The 13,798-nt window shown below is 37.8% G+C and overlaps 1 protein-coding gene across 4 annotated transcripts; it reads left to right on the top strand.

The window, feature by feature from the left end:
* Nucleotides 1-2,003: 2,003 nt before the first annotated feature.
* On the top strand, nucleotides 2,004-13,557 carry LOC144555149 (callose synthase 7-like). 4 transcript variants are annotated; one of them, XM_078303388.1, is made up of 36 exons: nucleotides 2,004-2,488; nucleotides 2,716-2,929; nucleotides 3,052-3,139; nucleotides 3,234-3,653; nucleotides 3,747-3,838; nucleotides 3,965-4,088; nucleotides 4,171-4,275; nucleotides 4,385-4,461; nucleotides 4,552-4,765; nucleotides 4,859-5,308; nucleotides 5,392-5,444; nucleotides 5,541-5,601; nucleotides 5,723-5,804; nucleotides 6,149-6,198; nucleotides 7,415-7,501; nucleotides 7,799-7,909; nucleotides 8,065-8,156; nucleotides 8,313-8,412; nucleotides 8,492-8,658; nucleotides 8,747-8,870; nucleotides 8,964-9,073; nucleotides 9,163-9,259; nucleotides 9,351-9,502; nucleotides 9,595-9,704; nucleotides 9,802-9,951; nucleotides 10,041-10,109; nucleotides 10,188-10,383; nucleotides 10,494-10,605; nucleotides 10,711-10,833; nucleotides 10,943-11,058; nucleotides 11,145-11,228; nucleotides 11,394-11,506; nucleotides 11,612-12,123; nucleotides 12,227-12,796; nucleotides 12,889-13,074; nucleotides 13,188-13,557. In XM_078303388.1, exons 1-36 carry the CDS (start codon nucleotides 2,281-2,283, stop codon nucleotides 13,425-13,427), a joined length of 5,859 nt encoding a protein of 1,952 aa, XP_078159514.1. In that variant the 5' UTR covers nucleotides 2,004-2,280; the 3' UTR covers nucleotides 13,428-13,557. The 4 variants fall into 4 exon arrangements, with proteins under 4 accessions (XP_078159514.1, XP_078159512.1, XP_078159513.1 ...); XM_078303386.1 differs by having other exon boundaries at nucleotides 9,160-9,259; XM_078303387.1 differs by having other exon boundaries at nucleotides 2,053-2,488; nucleotides 8,747-8,878; nucleotides 8,969-9,073.
* The last annotated feature ends 241 nt before the right edge of the window (nucleotides 13,558-13,798 follow it).

Below are 13,798 nucleotides of genomic sequence, written 5' to 3'. Positions count from 1 at the left end.
CCTGAAATTGTTCTAATTTAATAATCCAGACTTAGCATACAAACGCCACGTACACATCGTGTCCTTGCAATTGACTACCATGCTAGTTCTATTGCTCCCCGTAATTTTTACTTCAATATTCTTTCTGATGTGATAATCATTTATTTTCAATCGTAGAGCCTCTTTCGAAGAGAACTCATTACCTACAGTAAGTGTATCATGGACATGTTTCGGCCTAGTGAAGAAGTTGACATCTGTGGGTTGAAATATATGCTGAGGTGTCATTAAAGCTTGCCACGGGGTGACTTATACCGCGGTCAGATATAGGAAAACATTCAGCCTGAACGCGTGGTGTTTGGTGTGATTGTGTCGAGGTATCATTCCGAACATCCCCTTCTGAATCAGCTTCATTATCCCAGTCGGCGTCATCCTCACATGAGTCAGCGTCTTCTTCGTCATCGTTTTCAGACACATCATCAAAAATCAGTATTAGGATCAGCTACCTCCGGTGGATCGATCCATGGGCTATTCTGATTATTGTATTCTGTCTGAACAGACGGTGACAACTCATTCACATTGGGATAATGATGCAGATAAAGGTCTTGCCTCGGTTTTTGTTGTGTCTGATAGGGTTCGAACAAACTGGGGCCTGCATAGTTATCACTATGTTGGGTCTGTCGAGGGTCTTGCCTCGATGTTTGTTGTGTCCGATATGGTTCGAAGAAACTGGGACCAACATAGTAATCACTATATTGGGTCTGTCGAGGTTCTGGATGTGTTTTCGGTACCATACTATCAACGAATAACTGCGATTGCATTTCACCGATGATTGGAACCAACTCAATGTATAAATCGAGAAAAGTATATTGGGTTTGGGCACGCATACTTTGGATATAAATACCTCTCCAACTTTGATCGCACACGATTTCAATTTTCTCATAATAACGTCGGGCTGTTGTACCAACATTAACCCGTGCATGTGCTTTTAGATTATACTCATTTTCAGAATATCCAAGTTGGCGACAGTGTCGTATACTCATTTTCGGAATATCCAAGTTGGCAACCGTGTCGTATTTCTCACCAGTCACACTCAAAGAGAATCGAGGACTAATACTATACTCTACTCCTTTACGACCGTGTCGTATTTCACCACCAAAATAAATCCTCAGCATCAACATGATTAATTATTTTTATAAATTAACTTACACAATAATGAATAAATCACATATTATAATTATTACAATAATAAAAACTAATATTAATTAAATTATTACACAATAGTTACTAAATGACACAACATGAAATATAATTAAGAAGTTACATATTTGAAATTCAACAATAATTATTTCTGCCTCTGTCTGAATTTTCAGATAAACTTCTATCTCTGAGCGTTCTTCTCTCTGGTCTGAGCGTTCTCTGGGTTTGAGCCTTCTCTGAGCATTTTCTCTGTGATTTAACGCTGGGATGGTATATAACATTGTAGGACGGATTAGATTATACCGTCCGATCTTTCCCTTTTTTTCACCAAATGCCGGACGGGTTATGTGGTACCGTCCTGGCTTTTTATTTTTTATTTTTACTTACCCTGGACGGGGCTTAATAAACCGTCCCGTTTTTTGGTTTTTTAATTACCCTGGACGGGTCTTCTTAAACCGTCCCGTCTTTTTTTTTTAATTACCCTGGACGGGATAATTAGACCTATTCGGTTGGACGGGTTATCTCAACCCGTTCTACCTATTTCTCGATAAAACGTAAATTCTATCACGTATTTCGATATTTTAATTATTTTTTTTTCTATTAATAAAAAAATCGGAAAGAATCACAGCAGATTTATATATAGTAAAATTAATAATATAATTAATGACACATGCTGACATGCATATGCATAAAGAGAAAGAGAAGTCGATTGAAAACAAAAAAGTAAAGAAAAAAAAAAAGTAGACACCCACATACTCTCTCTCTCTCTCTTTCTTTCTTTCAAGTCTGATTGTCTTTAATTAGAGTGCTTTATTAGTGCTTTAGAGTGCTTTATGGCTCCAGTCTCCACACAGTAACACAGACATAGAGATGGAGGAGAGCATAAAGCAAAAAATAAAATAAAAAAGCAAACCCCACTGCGGCCGTATTCCTTCCTTGCTTCCCTCACTCACTTCTCCTTTTTCCATCTCCAAATATTATTATACCTTTACCAATTACCATGCCTTGCTCTCACAATTACAATCACAACCTCACCAAAATAACCACAACCTCACCACCAAAACAAGAAGAAGAAGAAGAAGAAGAAGAAGAGAGACAAGTCATATGGCAAGTAGCAGTAGTGGCGCCGGTGGACCTGGAATGGACAGGCAGCTGTCGAGGAGGCTGACACGTGTCCATACCATGCTTGACGTACCTGATGAAGTTGATCCAGCCGATAGCGAGCTTGTACCGTCGTCTCTCGCCTCCATTGCTCCCATTTTGCGTGTCGCCAATGAGATTGAGCAGGAAAACCCCCGTGTAGCATATCTCTGTACGTTAGATACTTCATTATTCATTCATTTTCTCTTTTCATATATGATATATATGATATATGTATATATGGTCGATCATAAGGTGCTCGACAATATGTTTCAATGACTACGTACTAACATATATATATGCATGCATTCATTCTCTTTAATTTTAATATATTCTTTCTCTTGTTGATATAATATGATATGATGCATGCATATATCATATATACACAAATATATATAGGTCGATTTCATGCTTTTGAGAAGGCACACAAGTTGGACGCCAACTCAACTGGTCGTGGTGTGAAGCAGTTTAAGACGTATCTGTTACATCGGCTTGAAAAGGATGAAAAGGAAACAGAGCCCACGCTAGCAAGAACAGATCCAAGGGAGATGCAAAAGTTCTATCAGCATTATTATGAGAAATACTTGAGAGAGGGTTCAGTCAAGAGATCACCGTCAGTCACATTTTCTATTTTCAATTTTAATTTCTATCATTCAATCAATCTTACCTAGCTATTAATTAATTCTTTACTTACTTACTTACTTACTGCATGCTACTTAATTAATTACCTACTAGAGATGAGATGGCTAAGCATTACCAGATTGCATCCATTTTATATGACGTGCTTAAAGCTGTGGTTCCAGATGAGAAGGTCGAGCCACAGGTATATATAACTTTTTCATCTGCTTGTTATTTTTTTTTTTATAATTAGTTAATAACCCTTTAATTTCTTTCTTTCATGCATGTGTTGTACGTAGGTGCAAAACTATGCGAGAGATGTAGAAAGAAAGAAGCCCCATTTTGCACAGTACAACATTCTCCCTCTCCAAGTATCGGGGCCTCCACCTCCTATTATGCAATTTCCAGGGATAAGAGCAGCTGTAAATGCATTGTCTAACCTAGGCGACTTGCCTTTGACAAGAGCAGCAGATCAAACAACAGTACATGTAGAGGCCAACCATGGCCATGGCCATGGCCAAGAGGTCAGTCAAAGTCAAACAGCGGCCCTACCTTCTGACAAGGAGAGGAAACCCAGATCCATACGTGATTTGCTCGACTGGCTTGGCCTTGCATTTGGTTTTCAGAGAGGAAATGTCGAGAATCAAAGAGAACACTTGATTTTGCTATTAGCAAATATTGATGCAAGGAGCAAGCACCACCTTGAAGAATATTCCTTGGTAACTATATCTCTTAATTTCTCTCTTTCTCTTTTTCGACACCCTGCTTCATATTGCTCTTTTTTCGGTTTAATTGTTCATGTGATTTTGCAGCTGGACACAGGTACAGTAAGGCACTTGATGAAGAAAATTTTCAAGAACTACATTTCCTGGTGTGACTATTTACATCTCCGTACTAACCTCAGGTAGTTTCATAAATAAACCCAATTAAGTACCATTTACTTTAATTATTACTGAATGCAGTATTTGTCATTCAGACCTTAATCAATCGTCTTTCCTTCTGATATCTCCAAAAACAATTTTATTTTCAGATTGCCAAATAATGCCGAGACACAACAACTAGAACTACTCTACATAGGTCTGTACCTGTTGATATGGGGTGAAGCTTCAAATGTTCGGTTTATGCCCGAGTGTTTATGCTACATTTTCCACAATGTAAGTTTTACTAACTTCTCTGCATAGCCAGTACCAGTATGTATGTAAACCTCATATAACTACTAACTAACTTATCTGTCAGATGGCACTTGAGCTCCATGGGTATGTAGCTGGCAATGTACCATTAAGAGATGAAGAGCATTTTCTAAATGTGGTTATTCATCCCATATATGATGTCTTGTACAAGGTAGCTCTTTCTCTTTCACTTTTTTCTTGTAAAATTTAGAAGTAAATTATAGACTCTGATGAAGACAACTTTTTTGTTTTTGTTTTTGTTTTTTTTTTTGCGTTTAAAGGAAGTTTTAAGAAATAAAAAAGGTACGGCGAGCCATTCGAGATGGAGAAATTATGATGATTTGAACGAGTATTTCTGGTAAAATAAACCCCTTGTTCCATTGACTCTAATAATATTATATTGGCAGGACTAATTATTTAATAATAATTGAATTTGTTTTGAAAAAAGGTCGAAAGAATGCTTTAAGCTGGGATGGCCAATGGACCCAAACTCAGACTTTTTCATCCATACAGAAAGCATGACGTCAAGAAGTGAGCATAATCGTGACCAAGTAGTTTCTGGGAGGAGAAAGCCTAAAACAAACTTTGTGGAAGTACGTACGTATTGGCACCTTTTCAGGAGTTTTGATAGAATGTGGACCTTCTTCATTCTGGCATTCCAGGCAGGCATTAATTATTTTAAAGATTAGATTTGAAGCATAATAATTAATGCATGAGAGTATAATTAATTGAATTGTTTTGTATTATTGATTCAGACGATGCTGATAATTGCATGGAGTCCATCTGGTTCTCTGTCAGCAATCTTTGATGCAGATGTGTTTAGGGAAGTGTTGAGTATTTTCATAACAGCTTCTTTACTCAACTTGTTGCAAGCTTCATTGGACGTAATCCTGAGCTGGAAGGCATGGGGGACGATGGAATACACTCAGATAATCCGCTACTTGTTAAAATTTGGTGTTGCAACTGCATGGGTAATAATACTGGTAGTGAGTTACTCGGGCTGGGTGCAAAATCCAAGTGGTCCCATCAGGTACTTCAGCAACTGGATTGGCAACTGGAGGAACCAGTCTCTGTATAGCTTTGCCATAGCCATCTATCTCATACCCAATATCCTCGCTGCAGTTCTCTTTCTCCTGCCCCCACTGCGCCGCTTCATGGAGAGATCCAATTGGAGACTCATTGTACTCCTCATGTGGTGGGCCCAGGTATGAAATCATTTACCTACCTTCCTTCTATATCAAATATCCATCTTATTTGATATATTTATTTCTTTCCTGTTATTTTTTAGCCGAAACTTTATGTGGCACGAGGCATGCATGAGAGCTTGTGCTCTCTCTTGAGGTAAGCACTACTCCTTTGCTGTTCTTTTGCAAGTGAACTGTAACTTTTTGATGCATCTTAAATTAAAATTTTTTCTGTAATGAATCATCTCATCAGGTATACTATGTTCTGGATTTTGTTGCTTATATGCAAGCTTGCTTTCAGCTTCTATGTTGAGGTATATATGCTCTATAAAGTAACTAGACAGAATACCAGTTGGTCACATCCCAAGTGCCTTTATATGTGCATCATATTTTCATCTGCAATTTTAACTATCATCTTTCATAACCCTGTTTTAGATATCTCCTCTGGTGGATCCCACCAAAACAATTATGAAGCTGGGAACTGCAAGCTATGAGTGGCATGAATTTTTTCCATACTGTAAGTGTCTTGTCTTGTGCAAATTTGAATTACCACGCTTTTCCTGATTTTTGATAACAAGGTAAAGGTATCATATGACTGTTTAGATTTGTGCAAGTGTGAGTTACTATGCTTACTTTTTCAACTTCAGCCTTATATTTTCATCTTTATTGATGACAAGATAAAGAGAGTATTTTTGAGGAAGATTTAGCAACTGTTTTGATTAGATCAGAAAAATAGTGCAAGGATGGTAGTTTTCTTTCAAAGATAATATATGTAGTTTTTAAAAATTTCAATACTAGAGGTATTGAATTGAATCTGTTCTTTTGAGCTTCTGGAAGTTGCTGATATTTTTTTTGGTGCAGTGCAGCACAACCTCGGGGTGGTCATAACCATATGGGCTCCGGTTGTCATGGTATGTCCCATAAGCATCTTTTTTATCTCTTAACATCGAATTTTATGTTTGTTGGTGAAAATGTGTCTATGTTTCTTAATGTTGCAAACCTTTAGGCTGTATTCTTTTTTTTTTTGGAAGGTTAGCGGCAAAGACCGACTAACGATTGATTTTACTAATGAAAAGTTATTTACAAGGCCCTGGGTACCTGGATTAACCGCAATTAATCCATGATTAAAGTAATCTACTTACAAGATACCCTATATTCTCACAAGGTCTCAACTAGTTATTTCCCTAGCTATACCCGATCGTCTAAGTGCCGGTTGACCAGATATGTATGTCGAGAGTTGTCTCATAGATGAGTACCTGCACCACTTTTCTCTTGTTTGTGAAGTGCCTCCTATTCCTCTCCCGCCATAACGCCCAAAAACCCGCCGCCCATATAGTATCCCACTTACCTCTTTGTTCTCGTTGCATTGGCCTACCACCCTCCCACCAAATTTGTGGTAAGTGTTGGTTTGAGGTAGAAGGGTACTGGAGGTCATAATGGGCAAAAATACCCCTCCAAAATCTCGCGGAGAAAGGACAACTCCAAAACAGGTGTCGCGCCTTCTCCAATAGATTATTTGCGCACAACTTGCAACCCGGTACCACCACACAGCCCCTTCTTGCCAAAATGTGTTGAGTAAGAATTCTATTCCTGATAAGCAACCAGAAAAAAATCTTTACCTTCGGCGGAGCTTTGACCTCCCACAGTCTTTTCCAGTAAATATCAAAAATTCCCGTGTCATGCATGATTTTGTATGCCGAAGCAGTGGTAAAAGAACCCCTTGTTGAGAACCCCCACCTGGTAATGGCGGGACTATCTACCACGGTTCCGGCTTTGATCAGATCACTGAGTGACCGAAGGGATTTAATGAAGGAGTGAGAATCATCAGTACCTAGTTGATCCGGGTCCGAAGTCCCATATAGGCGCATCACTGTTTGTGACCAGTACCCGTTTATCTCCTGCTTTGCTTTCCATTGCCACTTAGCCAGGAGTGCCTCATTCTGAATTTGAATATTAATGATGCCCATTCCTCCATTCTGTCTCAACATGCAAACTTTTGCCAATTGACTAAACAATTTAGGCTGTATTCTAAATATGATAAAAATACAAAATCATTAAACTTCTCAATGATCAACTAGTAGATAGAAAGGTGTTTTATTTGGCATCTAATTCATTCTGTTAATGAAGGTATACTTCATGGATACACAAATATGGTATGCAATTTTCTCTACAATATTTGGTGGAATTAATGGCGCTTTCAGCCACTTGGGTGAGGTAAATTACTTGTTAACGATTATCTAATTTTTAACAAACTTTCTCTCAAAAATGCAAGGGCTTTATACCCACGTATAAGTTAATACCCATGTAATGTGTCTCTGGCATCTTATTTTTTTTGGTAGATAGTTCTATTAGAGTAACGACTTAAATGTTAACCTTTTCACTATCTATAAACTCAGCATAAAACTTACAGTGTCAAATAACAAGTACATACACTTATATCTAGAAAAAGAATTTGAAGTTCAGTGTGCTGTTGCTACAATATAACTAAAGTGTTTTGACATGTATTTGTAGATACGAACATTGGGTATGTTAAGATCAAGATTTCAAGCTGTACCAGATCAATTTAGTAAAAGGCTGGTACCAAACAATGAAGGTGGGCATCATAAGTCTAACCAGGACAAGGTACGTGCTATATTGGATTTTCCTTTATGTGCTAAAATTTACACTTTCATTAAGGTTACTCATGAATATGAATGATGTTGAGATGTTTTATAAGATGAAAAATTAAGATTATACCTCTATCAGTTTTAATATGACAGTACTGCTTTATTTGACAGGGAGAGATAGAGAGAACGAACATAGCCAAGTTTTCTCAAATATGGAATGAATTCATCAATTCTTTACGGGACGAAGACTTGATTAACAATATGTGTGTATTTCTAGACCCAATAGTCTATTTTTTTGGGAAATTTGTTAAAAGAGCAATATGTTTATTGTTTGTTTCTTGAATCTTTGCATTGCTTCTTGTTTACCCTGATGTACATACAAGTTGAAGTTTTTTGTATTCTTGTATTTTATTTTATAGGGAGAAGAATCTGTTGTTGGTACCATCATCTTTACCATCATCTTCAAATGACAGTGAAATATCAGTTGTTCAGTGGCCTCCTTTTCTCCTTGCAAGCAAGGTAATCTCTCAAATAGATAGATGATAGTGATAGTGATTATTAAGTAGTAATCCCTTTATTTTGATTTTGGAAATGACAGATACCAATAGCAGTTGACATAGCAAAAGACTTCAACAAGAAGAAGAACCAGAGCGAGCTGGTAAAGAAAATAGAGCATGATAATTACATGTACCATGCCGTGATAGAGTGCTATGAGACGCTACGGGATATCCTCTACAGCCTTCTCAAGAACGAGGATGACAGGCAGTAAGTGGCATGATCTGAATCTGAACCTGAGAGTACAAATACTTTCCTATTGACTGCCATTGTACTTTGTTTTCTTTCTTAATTGAAGGGTGGTACGGGATGTTTGTAGAGCAGTGGATGATAGCATAATAACCAAGCAACTTCTTGCGAATTTCAGAATGAGTGAACTTCCCCAGCTAAGCACTAAAGTCGAGAAATTTCTATCTCTGCTGGTATGTATGTTCAATGTTTAATTTTTTTTTTGCTCTACTTGTCAGCTCATGTACTATGGCGATAAAACTTTGTCTATTTGTTTAATTTTCCAGAAAAGCACGCAAGACATGGCAAACCGAGACTCTGTCAAAACACAGATCACGAATGTGCTTCAAGATACCATGGATATTATTTTACAGGACATCATGATCAATGAAAACAGGTATTTTATGGTATCAGAACAGCAAGTAGTATTTCAGGATCTCATCTATCTCAGTGATGGTTAATTAAGATGTTTTTTTTTTATAGCAGGGTTCAGCGAACAACAGGGACAGAGGCAGCGACTCATCCACAGCAGTTCTCTGAGCTCCATTTGGAATTAATGAACAATAAAGATTGGATGGAGAAGGTATAGTTCGTGCATGTATGTATGTTTTGAACATTTTATGTCTCATATGTTCATCTTGTTCTAATTTTAGCCATCTTTATTTATGTGCCAGGTAACCAGGCTTCATTTATTGGTTACGGTGAAGGAATCAGCATCTAGCGTACCAGCTAACCTGGATGCAAGACGCAGAATGACCTTCTTTACAAATTCTCTCTTTATGACCATGCCTAATGCTCCCAAAATTCACAACATGACATCCTTTAGGTGCGCATATATTCATTTCATTTTTCACAATTTCCATTTAGTTGCCCTGCCCTAAAAAAATGAGTATTTGAGTAATTTTTCTTCCTGTTCAGTGTAATGACTCCATATTACAAAGAAGATGTGATGTACTCAGAGGACGAAATTAATCGCGTAAATGAGGATGGCATCTCTATTCTCTTCTATCTTCAGAAAATATATCCTGGTAAAAATAATAAATAATTTTCTCCATTCAGATTTCACAGCTACAAATCCATTAGTATTAAATGAAATGAAATGAAATGTTGGTTGTTGGTTGGTAGATGAATGGTCCAACTTTCTCGAAAGAAACTCATTTCTTAAGGATGAACTGGAGCCTGAGAAGCAGCAGGAGTATTTGGAGAGACAGAAGGAATATTCTGAAAGTGTGAGGCAGTGGACCTCCTACCGTGGCCAGACACTCGCAAGAACAGGTAGGTGTAGGTGTAGGTACTATATTATGAAACTAACTCTTCCCTTCCTCTCTCTGTAACTTAAAATCTGTCTTTGTATTATTTTGCAGTTCGAGGAATGATGTACTATAGACGTGCACTTGAGCTACAGTGCTTCCTGGACATGGCTGAGGATAAGGGTTAGTAGTCTAACCACCCACCCACTGCCTATCTGCTTATGATCTTTTATTAATTTCACATGTTTTCACATATATCAGATATCAAGGGAGGTTATAGAACACTAAGACCGACAGAGCAGTATCAGGATGAATATAACCACTTTGCCAAGTTAGGTGCATTAGCTGACATTAAATTCACATACGTGGTATCATGCCAGATCTATGGCCAGATGAAAGCCAGCAAGGAAGGCCGTGACAGGCACTGCTATCAGAACATCCTTGCTCTCATGACTACGTATAAGACTTATCCCTCTTATTTCTTCTTTTTGCATATTTCATTGCTACTGCTCCAACACGCACACACAAATATATTTAAACTCACAATCTATTTCACAAATATTGTAGAAATCGCTCTTTGCGAGTAGCATATATAGATGAGAGAGATGAGATCATCAATGGCAAAACATTAAAAGTCTACTATTCTGTACTTGTTAAAGGCGGTGATAAGTATGATGAGGTACCTCATCATGCTTTCTTTATTTTTTGCTCTCTCTTAAAAATAATGTACCAAGTTGGTTGACTTATAGAACTTTATCACCAAGTTGGATACATTATTATCTAGGAAATATATCGAATCAAGCTGCCCGGTAGACCGACTGACATAGGTGAAGGGAAACCTGAAAACCAAAATCATGCAATTATTTTCACTCGGGGGGAGGCACTTCAAGCCATTGACATGAATCAGGTACATTTTTTTTTTAAATAAAAGCATTTATTTGCTTGTTTCTGACATATATATGTATGTTCTTATGTTCAGTTATTTCCCATTTATTTTCTTGTTTTAAAAATTTTAGGATAACTACTTGGAAGAGGCATTCAAGATTAGGAATGTGCTGGAGGAGTTTCATAGTGATCAATATGGGAATAAGCCCACAATTCTTGGCCTTCGTGAGCATATATTTACGGGGAGGTATGTAAAACTTATTGCTCATATATTTTGGTTTAATTGGATTAACGAGTATTATATCATTTTTTTCCTCTTTTCGTAACTTACAGTGTTTCATCTCTGGCATGGTTCATGTCAAACCAAGAGACAAGCTTTGTTACCATTGGCCAACGGGTTCTCGCTAATCCCCTCAAGTATGTTGTCTTTTTCTCTCGTTCTTTCATTTATACGTTCACTTTACTTTCATCATCTATATTATAAACTGAGTTATTGTAACAAGAATACTGTGTCATTGTTGCCACACTCCATAGGTATATTGTCTTGATTTATCTTTTTCTGAAATATGATTTCTGCTGCAGGGTTCGGTTTCATTATGGGCATCCGGATATTTTTGACAGATTATTTCATATCACAAGGGGTGGCATTAGCAAAGCGTCTAAGATTATTAATTTAAGCGAGGATATATTTGCTGGTACTTTGTAAATTTATGTTCAATTTATTGCTTATATCTTTGCTGCCAAAGGTTGTTCATCAACATTAAAGAAAATGAATGTTAAAAATGTGTATTTAAATTTAGGATATAATTCAACAATGCGAGGAGGGAATGTGACGCACCACGAGTACATACAAGTGGGGAAAGGTAGGGATGTGGGTTTGAACCAGATCTCCCAATTTGAAGCGAAGGTTGCAAATGGGAATGGTGAACAAACACTGAGCCGCGATGTGTGCCGGCTAGGTCGTAGGTTTGATTTCTACCGCATGCTGTCCTTCTATTTCACTACAGTTGGGTTCTACTTCAGCAGCATGGTGACAGTGCTGACAGTATATGTATTCCTTTATGGAAGACTCTACCTGGTCATGAGCGGGCTGGAGAGATCTATATTGGAGGACCCTCGCATACAGCAAAATATAAAACCACTCGAAAATGCACTTGCATCCCAATCTGTCTTCCAGCTTGGTCTCCTGCTGGTGCTGCCTATGGTCATGGAAGTTGGCCTTGAGAAAGGCTTTCGTACTGCACTAGGAGAATTTATTCTTATGCAGCTCCAGCTTGCATCTGTATTTTTCACATTCCAACTAGGGACCAAGGTATTATTACTATTTTAGTTGCTGCTTTAATTTTACTAATTACATTTGAAATTTATTACATTACTGATGGCTGGAGCACTAAACTCAGTATATATATTTATAGGCTCATTACTATGGGAGGACCATCTTACATGGAGGTGCCAAATATCGGCCTACAGGTCGTGGATTTGTGGTGTACCATGCCAAGTTTGCAGACAACTATCGCATGTACTCACGTAGCCACTTTGTGAAAGGACTTGAGTTACTTATCCTATTAGTTGTTTATCAGGTATATGGTAAATCTTACCGTAGCTCAACTCTGTACCTGTTTGTGACAATTTCGATATGGTTCCTGGTGGCATCATGGCTGTTTGCCCCATTTGCGTTCAACCCATCATGTTTCGAGTGGCAAAAGACGGTGGATGACTGGACGGATTGGCTGAAATGGATGGGCAACCTGGGTGGCATCGGCATCCAACCCCATCTCAGCTGGGAATCATGGTGGGACGAAGAGCAGGAGCACCTCAAAACTACTAGCATTAGGGGACGCATCCTTGAGATTCTACTTTCCCTTCGCTTTCTCATTTATCAGTACGGCATTGTTTACCACCTCAACATTTCTCATGGCAGCAGGAACATTATTGTCTATGCTTTATCTTGGTTAGTCATGCTCACAGTGCTTATAGTTCTCAAGGCAAGTATTTGATAACTATATCTCTTTTTCAAATTTTATCTCATTCTTTACCTGGCTTGAGTGACATTCATTCATTCATTCATTCATGTCAGATGGTTTCCATGGGGAGGCGAAGGTTCGGCACAGATACCCAGCTCATGTTCCGTATTCTCAAGGGACTTCTTTTCCTAGGTTTTGTATCCGTTCTAACCGTCTTGTTCGTCGTCTTCAATCTCACCATTTCTGACGTCTTCGCCAGCATTCTCGGCTTCATGCCCACCGGCTGGTGTATCCTGCTTGTAATTACCTTTTCTCACTCATTTCTTATTGTTAGTTTATATATATATATATATATATATATTGTAGTCTTTTTTTTTTGGAAATAACTCACTCCCTGTAAAATACAATACAGCTGGGTCAGGCATGTCGGCCACTCACCAAGAAGTTGAAAATGTGGGAATCAATAAAGGAGCTTGGGAGAGCGTACGAGTATGTCATGGGCTTGCTACTTTTTCTGCCAATTGCTATATTATCATGGTTTCCTTTCATGTCAGAGTTTCAAACCCGTCTCCTCTTTAACCAAGCATTCAGTCGTGGACTTCAGATATCTCGGATTCTTGCTGGGAGAAATGAAAGCAATACACTCACTTGACATTATAATTTTTTTGTTTCTTAGTGAAAGGTATAAGTTTGTTTCTTTTGTTTGCTTGTTTTCATAGCTTTAACTATATATGTAAATTATGGAGGTGGCCTCTCTATATATCTTGAAAAAGTTTCCATAATGTTCTCTTCTTTTCGTTTTCTTTCCACCCCAGCATTCGTGCAGCAAAACAAAACAAGAAATGATCAAATAAGCATTATAATTAGTTGGTTACTGAGATGGGATTATTTTATTTAAGTTTACTTGTTAGAAGAGCAAAGTTGAAAAGAAAATGTGTGAAAATGCCCCCACATGTCATTAGAATTACATTGTATTTTTGTTTTGTTTTGTTTTTGCTTGTTTCACGCCCGTAGCTAGGCAGT

Source organism: Carex rostrata, chromosome 6 (assembly GCF_964058835.1).
Source record: "Carex rostrata chromosome 6, lpCarRost1.2, whole genome shotgun sequence".
NCBI lineage: Eukaryota > Viridiplantae > Streptophyta > Magnoliopsida > Poales > Cyperaceae > Carex > Carex rostrata.
Note: the sequence above shows the minus strand (reverse complement) of the source record. Positions and strands in the feature narration are given on the sequence as shown.

Bases quoted from the DNA above. Each gene is read 5' to 3' on its own strand.
- LOC144555149 (XM_078303384.1), top strand. From the start codon at position 2,281: ATGGCAAGTAGCAGTAGTGGCGCCGGTGGACCTGGAATGGACAGGCAG. The intron at 9,705-9,801 runs GTAAAAATAATA...GTTGGTTGGTAG, and splicing joins TCTTCAGAAAATATATCCTG to ATGAATGGTCCAACTTTCTC. The intron at 11,229-11,393 runs GTATGTTGTCTT...TTTCTGCTGCAG, and splicing joins GTTCTCGCTAATCCCCTCAA to GGTTCGGTTTCATTATGGGC.